Source organism: Diabrotica virgifera, chromosome 6 (assembly GCF_917563875.1).
Source record: "Diabrotica virgifera virgifera chromosome 6, PGI_DIABVI_V3a".
Taxonomy (NCBI): Eukaryota; Metazoa; Arthropoda; class Insecta; order Coleoptera; family Chrysomelidae; genus Diabrotica; species Diabrotica virgifera.
The window spans coordinates 3544926-3564800 of NC_065448.1; the positions used below are offsets into that span (position 1 = coordinate 3544926).

Genomic DNA, 19875 nt, shown 5'->3' on the forward strand with positions numbered 1-19875 from the left:
TAGTGAGAATGACGCTCAACAATACAAAAAACAGGATAACACTGGAAGGAAATTTTTCAAAACAATTCACAGTGAATAAAGGACTGAAACAGGGTGACCCTCTATCTACAGACTTATTTAACTTGGTACTAGAACACATAGTAAGAAGGATAAAAATTAATACAAGCGGTACCATATTTAACAACAGACAGCAGTTTATAGCTTACGCTGATGATCTAGTCATCCTAACAAGAACAAAGGAACATCTCCAAAAAATATTCCAAAAGTTCGAAGCGGAAGCAAAAAGGTATGGATTAAGAATCAACCAAGGAAAAACACAATACATGGTAATGAAAGGAGATATAAATAAAGAGGATAACTATATAAAAATGAAAGGAGAAGGAGATGAATATAAATTTAAGGAAGTAGCAGAATTCGAATACCTGGGAGTGACTGTAACCAGTACTGGAAGGGAAGAAAAAGAAATAGATAAAAGATTATTGAAGGGAAGTCGAGTTGTGGGTGCCTTAAACACGATATTAAAAGCAAAAAATGTATCAATAAACGCGAAAATCAGAATGTATGAAACGATAATACGGCCCACAGTGTTGTATGCGAGCGAAACGTGGGTAATGAATCAACAAGAGGAGAAGAAGATACAGATATGGGAAAGGAAGATCCTGAGAAAAATTTTTGGAGGTATACAGATAGCGGAGAAAACCTGGAGGAGACGAACAAATGAAGAAGTAATGAGGATGTATGGGAGACCAAAAATAACGACAAAAATACGAGCCCAAAGAGTTAGATGGCTGGGACATATTACTCGAATGCCAGAAACTAGAAACGTCAAACGAATATTGAATGACAGAGCATTGGGAAAAAGGAGACGAGGTCGACCAAGGAAGAGATGGTTAGAGGCTGCAGAGAGGGATTTGGAAGAAATCGGGGTGAAGGACTGGAGAAAGAGTGCAGAGGACCGAACAGAATGGAGAAATATTATCCAGAATTTAGAAGCCGTAGGCCTATAAGGCCTGTTAGCGCTGTTATATATATAGCAGTTTTATACAGACTAACAAACAATAAAACATTGTTCTATGTCTTTATCTTTTCAGAACAACGCAACGTCTGGAAGCAATAAATATTAAACTGTTCACTTATTTACTGAATAATCTGTGTGAAACAATTCTCCAAGAATGAATAGAAATAAAATATCCTATTCTATTTAGTTAGTACATTGTATCTATTTATACTTAATAAAAGAAATGGCCCTTTTTAGGGATTTTAAATACATGTACCTTTTACAAAATAAGGTTTTTATTTTTTCTAATTATTAGTTGTACAGTGAATTGAGAGAAAAAAGTACGCGGATATTAATGAGCTACATAGTAATACTGATTTGGATACATTCGTAAATAAACTTGGAGAGCTAACTTTAAAAAATCCAGAAATTACATTGAATTTTAAAAAAATCTCTAAAAAGGGGGGTAATGAGTTGCAATTGCGACGTCGGTATGATGGAGGGGGGGGGGGGTCAACTGTAAACGACGGAAGGGGGGGAGGGTATTAAAAACTCCAAAATTTTTACGACGTTGTTTATGGATGTTCCCTTCTCTGCTTCCTTCTCGAACATCACGAAAGTCTCCTTCATCCTTAACCATGTGTTTCCTATCAGATCGATATCGTCTCCAAATGCCAGTAGTACGTTTGGTCCTTCCCGATGAAATACTGTATTCGGTTTTTCGATTCTTGCACTTCTGATTATGTGTTCCAGAGCTAAGTTGAAGAGTTGTGGTGAAAATGGATTGAATTGGAAAATGAACAATCGTAGATATATAATTTAATTAAAAAGACATACATAAATAAGTAAATTAAAAATAAATTTCAAGTTTAACTGCCACTACACTCAATTATATTTGTTGCTTCAGAAGGCGTTATCTCATATTTTACCTGAAAAATACAAAGTGCCTATAATAAAAATATTTAAAAATCTACAGTGGATACAAAAAGTAACACAATGAAGGGCTGGTCTATGATAAGCTGACGAAAGTTTTGTTTCGAAACCGTAATTATTAATGTCAAATCTAGAGTTTGTTTTAACGATATATAACAAAATTATATGACTTCATGTTACAGAAGATTACAGATAAATCAGAGGAACCATCTCCAAAGCAACATTGCCAAAAACTAAAAAAAAGAATGTGTGTGTACTTTGTACGCACGTACGAAGTTATACTTCTATTATAATATAATCTAACTTCATATTATGATTTCAACGAAATCAATATACCGATCTACTTTAAACAGTTTTTTTGTATTGTATTTAAATATTAAAATAATTTTAGAAAGAACAAAAAGAATACCAAAAATTAAAAAAAGGATATGACTTTGTCCGGATTTAAACAGAGGACCTCTCGATCCCTAGGCGAATGCTCTACCGATCAGCTACCACCGTTTTTGTATTCAGTCGATCATTTCTCGGACATAATTACAATCACGGTGACAGATACATTAATTGAAAATAAACATTTTCAATAATACTTATTAACAGGAAGACAAATCCACAGACATAAAAATTATAATAAATATATTTAATAAAAACACTAATAATAGATTCTTTTCACGCATACCTTATTTGCGCTACAGTCGGAAAAATGAAAGAATACCCATGAACGAACATATAAAACACGCTGTATTTTCCTGTCACCGTGTCGCAAAGAAAATTGCTCAGCTCAAATACATGTAATAATAATTATTACATGTACTTGCGCTGGCCAATTTTTTGTATGACATGGTGACAGGAAAGTACAGCGTGTTTTATATGTTCGTTCATGGGTATTCTTTCATTTTTCCTACTGTACATAACTTAAAAGATGTAGCGACTAATACAATACTATCGGTGTGCGCATGCGCCAGGGAATGTAAAAATTCACCCTCGTGCCTAAAGAAGTATAACTTCAAAAACAACTAACTGCTGTATATCTTGTGATACGATGTTCTTGCAGAAATATGTATAAGTTTTATATTGTGTGAAATATTTAATTTATTATATTAATTAAGATACAACTTTGAACTATATCAGTTATAAACCGATCCAGACGTTGTGAAATTCGTTAAAGTGCAGAGACTTAGATGGGCTGGACACATTGCTAGGATGTCAGATCACGAATACACGAAGAGATTAACATTTTCAAGACCAGAGGGCACGGGCGCCCATATAAAAATTTTCAGGGGGGGAGGCAGACGTGAAGATGTTGCACATTATATTTTGTATACTTAGGATAACCATATACAGTTTACAGCACCCGAAAAGCTAGGGGGCCACGGGCCCCCCCTGCCCATGGGTATGGGCGCCCATGCCAGAGGGCACAAAAGGAAGAGGATGACCAGGAAGATGGATTGATGATGTGGAAGAAGTCCTAGAGATTCTAAAAGGGTCAGAAGTTGGAGGTAAGTTGCCAGGAATCGACAGGAGTCGATTCCTGGCAGTTGGCAGTTGCGAGCAGGCCAAGATCCACAACGGATTGTCAAGCCACTTATGATGATGATATTAATAACACAGCCCAACAAAAAAAAATGTGTCTTGCTGCCGAAAAAAAATCAACTGATTTTAGTTAATTCATCTGTGCTGATTCCAAAAATACAAACCTTTTCTTTGTATCAGCTCTAGTTTTCGAGATATAACATACTTATCAAATACTTAAATATTCTTACATTTCTGAATATTCCACCACTATAATTGCAATATGTTTATAAACAAAATTAACAAATTCTAAGACAAATGGACAAATGAACAAAAGGGCCTATTTTGGTGTTCATGTAGGAGATCAAGATAAATCCTGAGCTCCACATGTAGTGTGCAAAACTTGTATTGAAAACTTGCGACAGTGGACGAAAGGGCAACGAAAATGTTTAAATTTGGTTTTCCACTGGTATGGAGGGAACCAAAAAATCATTTTGACGATTGCTATTTCTGTCTTGTGAGTATAAAGGGCATTAATCGTAATAATCGACATACGGGAACATATCCTAACCTGGATTCAGCAATAAGACCAATTCCACATCAGCTTGAGCAGATACCCATTCCAATATTTAGCAGTCTACCTATGTCACCAGAGGATAATGCCGAAACGTTATTTGACGAACTGCAGACTAATAGATTTGAGGAAGACGACAGTGATTTTGAAGGGGATTCAACACGTCCTGAGTGCTTTACTCAGGAAGAGCTAAGCGATCTTATCAGAAATTTGAACCTTCCAAAGGATTCTTCCGAGTTGCTTACCTCTAGACTAAAAGAAAAGAATGTTCTTCACACATACACCAAAATTACATACTACCGTAATAGAGATAAAAGATATTTTGCCTTCTTTTCTCAGCAAGATGATATGGTTTTTTAAAGGACTGTTAGAAAAAATGGGTGTATCGGAGTATACACCAGATCACTGGCGTCTTTTTATCGACAGTTCCAAACGAAGTTTAAGGTGTGTCCTTCTACACAATGGCAACAAATATGGAAGTATACCAATTGAGTCGTTCTTTGCAAAAACCCCAGTAGTACTTTTTTTCCGAAAATGGACTTATACCATCTATGGATTGAAGGACTAATTACCTACGTTCCTTGCGTAAGAAACTTCCATTAAAGTTACAGTAGTCCAAAATATAAGCGACAAAAGTATAGGCGATTCCGCATAAACCCCATATGTCAAGCGCAATTCCCTTTGTTAATGACTATTGGTGTTTTTGCGGGAAACTTTATCGCTTGGCTGTCAGTAGGTTTTTATAGGTTAAAGTTCCTTCGAATAGTTGTGTTGTGTGATTTTATAAGTAAACACAATTTTTCGTTCATTTTTTATTTTGGTTTATTACTATAAATATCGTTTTTCCTATAAATTAATGAAAAATTCCTGCAAAAACCCCATATGTCAAATGAATAAATGTCCTTCATAAATAAACAAAAGGAAAAAATAATGTTATTTATATTGTAAACTGTGTGTAATCATCAAAATAATAAATCACTAATTTGAGAATTTCCGTAAACTTAATAGGGTTCAATTAAATAACTTTTTTTTAAATATCTCCGATGTTGTAAAAAGTGACATATGGAGTTTTTGCAAAGAACGCCTCAATTGGGCATTAGAGTGGAATAAATGCTCAACAATTTTAACAAACACGGTTGTCATATGAGTATTAAAATTCATTACCTCCACAGCCACTTAGACCGTTTCCCAGAAAATCTTCACCAAGATATCAAAACAATGGAAGAGGGGTATCAGGGACATGGGGCTATCACATGATGGCGGATTACTGCTGGAGTCTTCAAAAGGACCGTCCTTTTAAAGCCTTTGCAAGAAAATCATATAAAAGGAAGTTTTTAGGTGACACCGAATAACACATTTTTGTTGCGACGCTGCCGGTTAGGTTAGATGAAAAGTTAAGTTTTTTTGGCAGATATGTGTGATGATTTTTGTAAGTACATTATTGTACAACAAAAATTTTTACAAACACTTTTTATTCGTATTTGGTTTATTTCATGGGTAGCAGCACTACATATGTAGGTGGTGCTGCGTTAAATTACCCTATATGTTAGAAATGTGATCTGTTGTCGTATTTTCTGAAAACGATCTGATGGAACAAGTCTGGTGGCATTTTTGGATTCAGAAGACCCAAATTACATAGAAACAGTAAAAAAATTCCGGCAGCAAACTGTGTGTTTACCAGTGTAATTAGTCAAAGATCAACCCTTCAATAAGAATTGATATATTATCTTCTATACAAACAAACACAAATTAATAACCTTTAAAACTCAGCACTTACTGTTGTTAGTTTCTCTATAACATAAATAGCAGTCTTCGTGTGCATCGTTATATCTCCAACTCTTACTTTGGACGGTCCTTTCGCCAACGCCATGAATATAATTACTTGATCTTGGCTATATTCATCCACACAAGCACCTGCTTTAATGGATCGCTGCAACTCTTCAGCAGCCCTTCTTCCGGTTTCCTGAAGACTTTCACTCCTTTTACCAAGTGCAGATGCTCCTAGGACACAATTTGTGCTTGTGTTTGCAACTAATCTATAAACAAATTTTTCCTATAAATAAAATAGTTTGCCAACGAATATAAATACTCTACACAATATATTCATTTACGAGGGTCATTCGTAAGAAAGGTTTCCTATACCGCTGAGGAGGAATATAAAAGAGAAATCTGACAACACTGCATTAAGTATCAACTCTCCCTCCCACCCGGCTTATTGCCTCATGAAACAACAGTTAACTCCGACATATATTGCGAGCCATTAAAAAGACTGAGATGTGCGATCCAGAACAACTGGAGAGGTCGATTGTCCAGTGGTGTGAGGCTCCTCCAAGATAATGCTCAATATTTTGGCTGGACTGTTGTGCCCCACCCTCCTACAGTCCAGACCTCACACCAAGTGATTTTCACTTATTCCAAAAATTAAAGGAAAACTTGGGTGGCTTACGCTTCAGCACTGATGATAAAGTTAAGGAAGAGGTTACTCGATTCCTCAAAGAATTGGCGGTAGAATTCTATAACATGGGGATAGAAAAGTTGAAGCATCGTCTCCAAAAGTGTTTCTACAAAAACGGCGATTATGTAGAAAAATAGCGTAAGTTTTAAAATGATGTATAATACTAAGAAGAAAAATAAAGCAGTCTGTTTTTAAAGTTCATGTGAACCTTATTTTATGAATGGCCATGGTATATTCATTGATTTTATACAATATTACACACTATTTTGAGAAGTTCAAGCAAAATTACTTTTTGATGCTGTTCTTCTTACTGTTGGAAAGGATAAAATGGTCATATAAGCTTCTCATCAGAAGTATTGAGACAAAAAAGAAACTATATTGAAAAATAAATTAGAAAAAAATTGAGCATTTACTTGCTTACTTAAAGGTTAATGCAAAAACATCTTTAGAACTGTTCAAACATGAAATGAGTAGAATTGGATTAAGTGTATGGTAGAAATACCATACCTATACCTGAAAAGTATATAAAATACTCAAAATATCAGAATTAGTACCCCTAGTACTCATGTACGGATAAGAAACATTGGCAATGAGACAACTCAAGATGAAGAGTTACTACGAACTTTTGAAAGAAAAGTATTGAGGACCATATTATATATTGTGGAGTTAACGAACAGGATCTGTGAAGAAGGCGATATAATTTTGAACTCTATAGACTTTACGTGCGCCACATTATGCTGATGGATAAAAGTGATCCTGCTAAAATAACTATACTAAATATGCTGATCGGAAGAAGAAGGGGATGACTTAAACTCAAATATCTGGATGATGTGAAAGAAGATTTAAGAAAGATTGGAGTAAAGGGTTGGGGAAGACAGACACTCGATGAGAAGGATGGAAGAATGATTTGAGGCACGCCATGGCTCACTAAGGGCTGTAACGCCAACTGATGATAAAGGTAATAAAATAGCATTATTAGCCTTTGCTCCAAGACACATTACTTCAAGACAAATTTGATATACATCACACTTTTAATACTTACATAATACCTGAACAGCTATCTGGTGCTATATTCTGATCCTCTTTATACCTTTCAATATTGACCGAAGCTATTTTCTTTAACTCATTTGCAGCACTGTCTGCCATTTGGTGAGAGAGCCTTTCTGGCAAATTTCCTGCAACGAAGCTCCATCCAAAGATGTCTGTTACAGATCCTTGTGTTGTCATTTCAATAGGATTTAATTTTTCCACGGGTTTTACATTAATAATAACTTCCCCACCACCTTTAGGAAAATACCCTCTTCTTTTTAGATCGAGATCGAATGTTGCTCCAAATTTTTCTAAAATAGGCCTAAATACCTCAGTTAGATAATCAATTTGAGGTGCCATTTCTGTGTTGGTACCTCCTCGGAGAAGAAGAGTTGTAGGTGTATCTGCAAAGATAATGCATGGCAAAGATACTTGAAGTAATAGGCTGATGCTACCGGCGGTTTTTACTTGTGCTCTGTAGGAGCCTCCTTTGATTTCTTGGGGCCAAAATTCAATTTCTGTTGAACCCAATTGCGCACCTTTTACTTTGGCTGAACAAATGTCTCTTAAAAGTTCCACTCCTAAAACCAAAGAATAAAAATGATATTTGATGTATTATACATAGGTTTTTTTTGTTTGTTATGGCTTGGACTTTATGTCAATCAGCCAGTCACAACATGACTACTATATCAAGAAGATTAAATATTTAAAGACCGTAAGTCCATAAAATATCAATAACGAAGAAAAATTAGTTCAATAGCTGTTGAGAGGTAATTTATATACTGAAATAAAGAGATGGTACTAAGCTAAGGTAAGCTAATTGTAGCCTCCTTTCAACATCATACGTGTGTTCAAAAACGATCTACAAAAATTTAATAACAATAAGATAAGAATAATAAAATAAGAATAATAATAAACAAGAATATTTTTGGCACTCAAAAAAAATATGATCTAAATCACCTTTTTTATCACAATTTGGACATCGATCATTTTCGAGAACACGAATTTTATGCAGGTGTGTGGGATAACAGGCGTGACCAAAACGTTGTGATGTATTTTCTTGAATAATTATATGGCTGGAACCACGTTCTATTCGGTATTTTCTTTTGTATACTACAGTAGGTACCTAGAAGGGTTGGTATAAGTATGATGTGACCAAAATTCATTCCAAATTGTGACGTATTTCATTTTAATATAAGAGACTGCATCACAAAAACTTACAGGATGTTTATTAGGAAAACCATTTTTTACACTTTTTTTCGCCAGCATATCAACATGCTCATTATGTTCAAGACTGATTATGTGCTTTAACCCAAACAAAATTAATCTTTTTATTAACTTTACTAGCTGACCCGGCAGACTTCGTACTGCCTCAATAGATAAGAACAAACTTTTGTAAACAATAAACTTAAAATAAACAAAAGGAATTCGTAATTAATAAACACAAAAAATGCTCGATGTGAATGAGTTTTTATTATTATTTTTAATGAATTACACATAATGTTTGAAGTCATACAGTTTAGTTAGAAAAAGTTTGCAGTGCAGCAGTTGCAATCTTAAATTTGTTTTTCTTATAATGAATATAACAGCTTTATTTTATTTACATTCAAAAAAACCCTGTATTTATAATTGGGTTCGGGGTTGTCCAACTATATAGGTGTTGAAAAATAAAATAAAATTAAAATTAAATATCATTAAATAAAATGAAACAAAATTTCATAAAATTGAATAAAAGTCAATAAAAATAAATAAAACTGAATAAACTTAAATAAAAATAATAAATAAATTTAAAAAGATAATAAAATTAAAAAAAATAAATAGAATCTAATAAAAATAATTAAAATTTAATAAAATGAAACAAAATTAATTAAAATTAAATAAAATTTTATAATTTGCTGCTTGTTCTTTTCGTTTGCTCAGAACTTTTCTTCTGCTTGCCGTTCGTCAGAAAAGTTCGGTAGAGATATTTTTTGAAAGTTTCAAAAAATTAAGAAATTCATATTTTGCCCAAAATAAGTTCAAAAGTTAAACAGTTGCACTTTTCTTCGATGAAATTTGTTGCTCGTTCTTCTTCTGTCTTAATATTTCTAAGGCTTAAAATATTGTATTTTGGACACCGATTGAGCTAGAAAAAAAATTTAGTAAGGTTCTGTTCGGAATTTCGTATTTTTCACGTCACTATTGTGAGAGTTATGACGTCACACGCAACCCCCTTATGACGTAGAGGTATAAAATATCGACATAAACCTACTCCCAGTCCGGTCGAACATAGCTGCCAAATTTCATAAAAATCGGTCAAGTCGTTTCGGAGGAGTATGGCAACAAACACTGTAAAAAGAGCATTTTATACATATAGCTGTAAAAATTTTGGTGGCTACTAAAATGACAATATAAAACCGTATAAACCTTCCCTGAACTTCCACAAATAATTCAACATCAAAATTAGCCAAATCGGTCCACACATTCTCGAGTTTTAGCGAGACTAACGCACAGCAATAGATTTTTATATATAAGATGCAAAATTTTAGATGGCTATTAAAAAATAACGGTCGAAGATAGAAAAGTGAAAATTTAGGGTTGTATTTACCTTTGCCTTCCACATCACATAAAATTAAGAAAAAACAGTTTGACCAAAAAAATAAAAAAATATTTTAGGGGGGCAGCCCCCGTTACGACGTACGGATATGAAAAATACATAACAACCTATTCTCGGTCCGGTCAAATATACGTGGAAAATTTCATAAAAATCTATTCAGTCGTTCTCGAGTTATGTGTTGGTAACTGTCACGACTTTCTTTTGTTTATATAGATGTAAAATATTTAAATGGCCATTAAAAAATAACGGTTAGTGCTGGAAAAGTGAAAATTTAGGGTTGTATGTATCTTTACGTTCCACATCGTATGAAATTAAAAAAAAGAGTTTCTCTGAAAAAATAGAAATAAATATAAGGGTGGCAAGCCCCCTTAAGACGCACGGGTATGAAATATAGATAACAACCTACTACCGGTCCGGTCGAATACACTTGCAAACTTTCATAAAAATCGGTCAAGTCGTTTCGGAGGAGTATGGCAACAAACACTGTAAAAAGAGCATTTTATACATATAGCTGTAAAAATTTTGGTGGCTACTAAAATGACAATATAAAACCGTATAAACCTTCCCTGAACTTCCACAAATAATTCAACATCAAAATTAGCCAAATCGGTCCACACATTCTCGAGTTTTAGCGAGACTAACGCACAGCAATAGATTTTTATATATAAGATGTAGCTCCAAAACGCTGGACGGAAGGGCCGCCCGAGAACTTTATCAAACCGATCTATTATCGTTATGGTACTAGATACTGGCATTCTATAAAAATAACAAAGTTACTCGTTATTTTGATATTTTAGAAACACCTACTGTACTTAAAAGTATTTTATGGTTCTACGCATCATTAATTCCTGCATTTGAGAAAATGTTCGATGCCATATTTCGGGGACACACTATAGATGTGTATATTATTGCATAAATCAATAGAATATTATAGTCATACTTTCATTTTAAATAAGTTCATTTTTCTGAGAAATTAATAGTTTACAATATTTGAATTTCATTCTACATATTTCGATTACGCCAGTCAATGCACGAGATTAAGAACAAGATATTATCTCCAAATTATATCCTACTGCATGGATTTTAATGAAATTTTGGGAGTAGCCCAATCTCCTAATTCAAAGACTATCCTATATACTATGGCGCTTTTATCATGGGGGAAGTTCCCACCACTTCTCAGGGGTGAAATATTTTTATTTTCGAATTACATGGAGAAAAAGAAAGATTTTTAAGAAAATTTAAAAATTCATTCTATAATTTGATCAAATTTTTTACAAAAACCATTCATTTTAAACCCGTTCACTTTTTGAAATTAGAAATAACACTATATTAAAAGGTATTGTAGAAGGAAAACAATGCATTTAAATTATGGTGGATGGGGAGTTAAATGTTTATACTTTTCATTTTTCCTTAAAGTACATTAGACATATATTTTTTTGCACCATATCTCGCTTAGTTTGTAAGTAACCGACATTTAACGGTGCTCGTTTCAAAGGCCTTTTCAAACACTACAAAAGGTGTTGGTAGCATTATACACCTAAAACCTACTGTTCGTCTGTTATTTCAAGTTGAATACACCAATTTGAGCATGCACCAAAAAACAAACTATTTTCACCTACCATATCTCTTTTTGTATTATAAATAGAACATTTACGAAGGAACGAATCTCTTTATTATTTATAATCTAAAAAATGTTTTATATAGTGTTTTTAGTTCGATGCATAGTTTTTAAGGTATTCACAAAAAATCCGTCCGACAAGGTGTCATTTTTCAATGAAAATGGCCAATTTTCAACTACGCATAATTCAAAAAGTATTGAGTTCTCAAAAAAAAGTATAGACCAGTTTTTGCTTAGAAATAGGTTCTTTAGCCACTTCCGTGCTTATTTTGACCAACAAATTTTCCACCCCCTTGAAGAAGTGGGAACCGCCCCAAGATAAAAGCACAATAGTATATAGGGTAGATTTTGTTTCTTGAGCTATTCCCTACTTACTGTGGAAATATCAAGTACAATGTAGTAGGATGGAATTCGGAGCCAAATACCCTCATTGACTGCCCTACAATAATGCTCTGCTATGATCGCGTGAGAGAGGACACACATAAGATTATAGCAAATTTTCTATTTACCGTAACTTTTCGAGTTTTTGAGCTACAGCAATGAATTTTATGTCATTGGAAAGGTAATTTTGCATTTTTTCAAAATATGTTAAAATATAGAGGGCGTATCTAAAAAATTAAGATTTTTTATTCATTTCCGGTTCAACCGGAAGCCATAGTTTTGGTAAAATTTATTGTGATAATAGATAATAAAGTACCATATATGTCTGCAAAATTTCAAATTTTAGTTTCTATTAAGAAGGAAGTTATGGGCACTCGAATATTTTTTTATAAAAAATTCATAACTCCCCTCCTATGGGGAGTTACGATATATGACTAATGTCATTCAATTTACTGATAGGATATCAAAAATATATCAAAAAATAAAAAAATTCCTTGGAGCCATTTTTGAGAAAATCTAGTTCAAATTTATGTCAAAATTTTACCCCTTAAATATAGGCAACCCGTAACTTTTTCTGAAAAACGATAACATCCTTCTTATAGCCCATCTTTAGGCTATATAACGACATTTTCAAATTAAACTTATCTTAAACAAGTTTTTAGATAGATAGGGAAATGTGTCTGGTGGGCGGTCGGCCATGTTGGCCGCCATTTTGAATTTGGAAATGTCAAATTCCGTATTTTTATTTACCTATCGATGAGCTTGCTGTGAGTTAAATTTCATTCATTTCGGTCAAAATTTGTAAAAATGGGCCCTAAATAACCCCCCTATTTCGGCCCCCCTTTGAGAGATGTTTTTTAAAAGCTTAGTTTCTCGACAAAATTCTCTTAAACTTACTCATACCGAATTTTATCAAAATCGGTCCAGTAGTTTTTGCTGGGCGGTGGCGACATACGTACGTACGTACATACTTCCGACATGTTTTTTTTATTTGCTTTTTAGACTCAGGGGGACTCAAAACGTCGAAAAAAAGTGAAATCTGAAAAAAATTTTTTTGCACGATCCTATAACTTTATCTATTATACTATACTACGTATATAGTACGATAAAGTAAAAAGCGTTTTTTGATTGCATATATTATATAATTGGAGGAGTAACTTGGGTACTTAGTCAAAACCAAGGAATTTAAAACAGACAGGGAGTCTGTTATACACCATGTTACATAGGTTATATATACACCATTCTATGAGAAAAATACTCTAAACAATAATATATTAAGTGATGTACTACAATAATTAGAACGATAGTCACATATGCACTCAAAGGAGGAAAAAGAATATACAAAAATATCATACAAAGTATTACTACATATGGTTCAGAGCTTTGATGTAGATGTTGCCAAATCATTAGAAGAGACAGAGCAAGGAATACTGAAATCAGAGAGCATCTAGGAAAAGGGGAAGGCCAAGAAAAATCGTGGAGACAAGAAGTAAATGGTGCAATGGAAGATAGGAGTCTACAAGCAGATTACTGGAACGATTGCAAGCACTGAAAGCTAAGATGCAAGAAAAAGGGCAGCTGTAACAAACTCATTATATACAGGGTGTCCAGAAACTCTATCGACAAACTAAGACAGGAGATTCCTCAGATAAATTTAAGACATTTTAACCCAATTCATCTAATCCGAAAATGCTTCCTAAGGGAGCTAAAGCTCTTTGAAGATGGTGTCTTGTAATTAGATTTTCTTAAATATCTCCAGAAGGCTTTTATTTAGAAAAGTAAAAATTGGTACGAATATTTATCTTCTAGAGATAGATCGATTACAATTATTGTGAATTTCTAGTACCGGTCATAGGTGTCCGTTTTGGGTAGGGCAACGGTTACTTTATCGCATAACTTTTATGTCTAACTTTTAAGAATTTTTAACACTGAATTATTAAATTGTGAGGTATACTAGTACTAAAAAGTACTCTTGCTTTAAGTCGGTAGGACACACCGTTTTCTAGAAAAATCGATTCGAAAATTTTTTGTTTTTTGAATTTCCAAAAAAAATTTCAAAAAAAAAGCATTTAGAAAAACGAAAACTGGTACGTTTATTTACATTCCAGAGATGAATCGATTTCATGAATTGCGAATTTCTAGTACCGGTCATATGCGTCCGTTTTGGGTAGGTAAACGGTTATTTTATCGCATAACTTTTTTGTCTTTAATTTTTAAGAATTTTTGACTTTAGAGTATTAAATTATGAGGTATTCTAGTACTAAAAGTTACTCTTACTTTAAGTTGGTAAAATACACCGTTTTTTTTTGAAAATATTTTTTATTTTTTTTTTTATTAAAAAAAAAGAAAAATTTTAAAATCGATTTTTCTGGAAAACGGTGTGTCCTACCGACTTAAATCAAGAGTACCTTTTAGTAGTAGAATACCTCACAATTTAATAATCCATTATCGAAAATGCCTAAAAGTTAAAGACAAAAAAGTTATGCGATAAAATAACCGTTGCCCTACCCAAAACGGACGCTTAGGATCGGTACTAGAAATTCGCTATGGTTGAAATCGATTAATCTCTGGAAGGTAAATATGCGTACCAATTTTTGTTTTTCTAAATAGAAGCGTTCTGGAGATATTTAAGAAAGACTAATTACAAGACGCCATCTTCAAAGAGCTCTAGCTCCTTGAGGAAGCATTTTCGGACTAGATGAATTGGGTTAAAATGTCTTAAAATTATATGAGGAATCTCCTATCTTCGTTTGTCGGTAGAGTTTCTGGACACCCTGTATAACAACAATTGTATATTAACTAGGAGAAGAAAAAAGTAAAAAGATTTCAATAAGAAGTGATTCAAATTATTTAGAGACCCAAAAATATGGGACAAGATGTATAAAAACCATTAATGAATCATAAGTGATGAAATGTCATATGCCACAAAAATATACACTATTCAAAAAACAAACAAGATGCTAAAAATACATTTGAAGACAAATACAGGTTGAATAAATTATAAAAATCACTAGGAATTAGCTCTACAAAGACCTTAACAAGAGAACTAGCTCTTTGATTAAAGTAAACAAATGGAACAAATCAGTACGAGATAGTACAACATGGAGATTTCAATATAATTGAAAACAAGACCATATTCAAGTCTTCAACAGAAAAAAAGTGATAATGTTACATAGGCTAATCTTCCACTAATTCTTAAAACAGCATTTGCCTTCTTATAAGAATAATTAAAATGTAGAAACGAAAACAATTCTTATCAGTAAAGACCTTAGACTAGAACTGACAGTAAGAGCTCTGATATGTTACATGTTTTTGATACTGCATATGGACTTTAAGGCTAGACACTGAAGCAAGCACGCATAAATAAGCTACAGTCGTTTTAAATGTAGTGTTACAGAAGGATGCTTAGAATACACAGAAGAAAATGAATATAGAAGTATTTTAAGAAATGGGTAAAGAATACAAAATAATAAACACAATAAAGATAAGAACGTTAGAATATCTGGGACATGTAATAAACGGAGAGGACCACAAAAAATCAAGTGGTGGATGCTAAAAGATTAGAAAGAAGGTCTATTCAGGGAAAGAATAGTAGAAAAAATATGTTGGAACATGAAAGGAAGCCCTAACACAATTTGGAGAAAAATGGCCAATATTATTAGAGAGACAGCTATTGAAATACTTGGGAAAACGTCAGGTAAGAAGTTTGAGGATAAAGAGACTTGGTGGTGGTCAAATGAAGTACAAGGAAAAATAAAGGAGAATGGAAAATTATATAAAAAGTGGCAAGAAACCAGATCGGACATAGATCTTCAAAACTATATGGTCGCCAAAAAGGAAGCGAAAGTAGCAGTAGCAAAAGCTACAGCAGAAGCGTATTCAAACCTATACGATCAACTTGATACCAGGGAAGGTGAAGCAAAGATATATAAAATAGCCAAACAGAGAGCAAAGAAAGCAAGAGATTTTAATCAGATTAGATGTTTCCGGGATGAAAATAATAAAATACTAATTCACGAAAAGGATGTCAAAAAGAGATGGAGAAAGTATTTTGACAGTTTATTAAATGAAGAATTTGACAGACAGCCTGTGGAGTTAACGGAGACAGTAACAGCAATGGTTACCAGAATAACAAACGAGGAAGTGGCTCAAGCGCTTCAACAAATAAAGAAAGGAAAGCAGTCGGACCAGATGATATTCCTGGGGAAGTATGGAGAGCATTGGGAGAGGCAGGAATAAGTTGGCTAGCAGGTCTATTTAATAGAATTATGTAAGTTGGACAAATGCCAGACAAATGGAGAAGCAGTATATTAGTACCTGTCTACAAAAACAAGGGAGACATACAACAATGTACAAGCTACAGGACTATAAAACTACTTAGCCACACCATGAAAATATGGGAGTAATTGATAGACGGATATGTGAAGAAACCGAAATATCCGATAATAAATTTGGCTTTATGCAGGGCAGATCAACAACAGATGCAATTTTCATTGTAAGGCAACTGATGGAAAAATCCAGGAATAAGGAGACCAACGCTCATATGGTATTCACTGATCTTGAGAAAGCATATGATAGAGTTCCTCGAGAGATTCTGTTGTGGGCACTCAATAAGAAGGGAGTCTCTGGTGAATATGTAAAGATTGTGAGAGATATATGTATGAGGGAGTAACGACTAGTGTTAGGACACGTGTGGGAGAGACTGATAAATTTCAGGTGAAAGTAGGATTGCACCAAGGCTCGGTGCTTAATCCTTATTTATTCTCATTAGTTTTGGACCAGATAACAGCGAAACTACAGGGTAGCATTCCATGGTGCCTAATGTATGCTGATGATGTAGTGTTAATAGGAAATTGTGAAAGAGACTTAGAACAAAAACTGGAACAGTGGAGACAAGCTCTGGAGGAAAAAGGTTTAAATCTTAGTAGGACAAAAACAGAATATTTGGAATGTTCATTTAAAGATGTGAGTTACTACAAATAAAATGGTATCTTTGGATGGTGAACTGATTGTAAAAAGCAATATTTTTAAGTACCTGGGATCGGTATTACAGAGTAATGGAGAAATAGATGGAGATGCATGCAGTAGAATTAGGGCTGGATGGATGAAGTGGAAGGAAGCGAGTGGTGTGTTGTGTGACAGAAAAATTCCAATGAAGCTGAAGGGAAAATTCTATAAAACAGCCATAAGACCGGCTATGATGTACGGAACTGAATGTTGGGCAGTGAAAAAGAAAGAGGAACAACGAATGCATGTGGCAGAAATGAGAATGCTTAGATGGATGAGTGGAGTGACAAAGAAGGAAAAAATTAAAAATGAGTATATTAGGGGAGGTGTAGGTGTGGCACCAATTGATGAAAAAATGAGAGAGAGCATAGGTTAAGATGGTTTGGTTATGTTCAATGTCGAGACGTTAATCACCCAATACGAAGAATAGCTGAAGTGCAGATTCCTGGAAGGAGTAGGAGAGAAAGATCAAAGAAGACCTGGGGGGAGACGATAAGGCAGGACATGTTGGTAAAGGGGTTTAACATTGATATGACCCAAGATATAATTATGTGGAGAAATGCAATTAGGGAAGCTGACCCTGCATACGGATAAGGCAAAGAGTATGATGATGACGTAATGAGGGGACAGTGTCATGGATGAAAAATTTAAGGAACTGGTTTAAATGCAGTTCAATAGAGCTCTTGTGAGCAGCAGTATATAGAGTAAAGATAGTCATCATGATCTCTAACCTCCGATTTGGAGAAGGTATTTAATGAAGAAGAATAATTCATTTAATATCATCAAAAGATAGTCAATAGATAACGGATTAAAACGTGGGATGTCGACTGACATAATCAGTGCTACCATTTGTAATAGGACAACCCTGTGTCCTATAGTGTGTTTAAAAACCACTTTTTTTTCTACATACTAAAATAATATTTAACAGATAAATCAACCTTTTAAATGCTGTTCCATTAATCCCGGCTTACTTCTGCCTCCTCTAATTTTGGTTATTCGAATTGGTATCTTTTTTAAGGCGCTTAAAGTTAGGGCAATCCTCAGAATTTGCCCACCCTAAAAAATAATATATTTTATTATTGTTCAGGATTAAATTTATACATTACTTACACCTTCCAATAACGAACCATCAATTTCTTGAATCATATTTAAAATATATTCTTAAATTACTGGAAAACAGCTTCAAAATAGCTAATTTATAAATTTTATACCGATGGCATTTATAGGTTAGGATTGGTTTTAATATTGATCTGTTCTGTTAATTGTGTTCAGTTTATAATTTTCCAGTTTTTCAATGTTTCAAAATAATTTTTCTTTCACCAATTAAGTAAACAGTTTACTTTTTTCAAATATTTAGCAAGTTCTTTGTTCTTTGTTACTTTATGATAAAAAAAACCCTTCTAAAATTTAGTCCCCACCCCCTTATCTATGAATTTAGTGTTTCCGCCTATTGGCCATGAGCCGATGGGTAGAGGGGATTTGACAGCTTTCGCCAGCGCTGTTAGTGGCAGTTTTGTGCATTTATCTGATAAATTTAAATGGCGCGCCATGGGTAGAGGAGAGGGGATTTGACGGTTTTCACCAGCGCTGGTAGTGCAGCGTTGCCACATTTAGTAGATTTCTACTTTTTTGGTAGATTTTTGAAAATTTTTAAAAAAATTCTAGTAGGCAATATTTTTTAGAAGATTTTTGGTATATTTCAACATTTTTTATGACTAAAATAAAATTTGCTTTTTAATAGTATTTACCCCATTTCTAAATTAATTTTTAGACATTTTGTTACAATTTCCCAATGTCATTACCGAAAATAAGATTCAGGGGTGGGATTCTGTGTACAATCGCTAACACCGCCGACCGCTTTCTATCAATGTCAATATATTTGAATTTTTAGTTTTAATTCAAATATTTTCTTTCACTTCAGCATCAACTAGCAAAACTAGAAAATAATTCAATTAAAGCTAACAATTCAAATATTTTCACGACAATTGACATCGATAGAAATCGAAGTGTAGATATCTACAGTGCACGGAATCTAGCCCCAGGACGTAGATGATGAATATTAAACAGAAATGAAACTGGATTCTGGTGTAACAAACTTGCAGATTTCAAGTAGCAGTGCAATCAGTACCTATTTCAGGTGTTATTGAAGAGTTCTGGTATTCGGTGAACCTGTTAAGGCCGCGTCCCACCATCAAATAATTTGATCAAACTGGTTTGAGCAAACTGAAAGTGACAGTTAGTGACGTCACATCCTGATGAAAAATTTTAATTTTAAATAAAGTACAAACAAGTTGGACAACTCAATACAAAAAGTTTGATCAAACTAGACTGATAGTGAGAGCACAGATTTTTAGAATTTCAAAAAAACTGCAATTGTGACGTTACTTTGACGTACTTCCGGAGTTTGCTCAAACTGTTTGATCAAATTATTTGATGGTGAGACGCGGCCTTTAGAAGCTAACGATGGAAAACTAAAATATTTGCAAAACAACAAATGTTGTGTTTGCGTGTTTCTAATGTAAAATGCGAAATAATTGTTTAAAGAATGTGATCCAGACATGCAGATGTTAAAATCAGTGGATGACAAAATATTATATACAAATATTAAATATGAAACTGATAAAAATTAATTATAGTTGGTCATTTTGTTCCCCAGTTAAAATATAAAAAAGTTTGGTTTTTGTTTACAAACAGTCGTATTAATTTCTAGTTAAACTCCCTCTGTGGCTCAGTGGTAAGAGCGCCTACCTTTGGATCGAAAGGTCCGAATGGTCGT

The 19875-nt window shown here is 33.7% G+C and overlaps 1 protein-coding gene across 1 annotated transcript; it reads right to left on the reverse strand.

The window, feature by feature from the left end:
* Nucleotides 1-1801: 1801 nt before the first annotated feature.
* Nucleotides 1802-18539, reverse strand: LOC114326340 (RNA 3'-terminal phosphate cyclase). The gene is made up of 5 exons (XM_028274673.2): nucleotides 18210-18539; nucleotides 18038-18155; nucleotides 7511-8078; nucleotides 5791-6049; nucleotides 1802-1926 (listed from the first exon to the last, which is right to left on the reverse strand). Exons 1-5 carry the CDS (start codon nucleotides 18243-18245, stop codon nucleotides 1867-1869), a joined length of 1041 nt encoding a protein of 346 aa, XP_028130474.1. The 5' UTR covers nucleotides 18246-18539; the 3' UTR covers nucleotides 1802-1866.
* Nucleotides 18540-19875: the final 1336 nt, after the last annotated feature.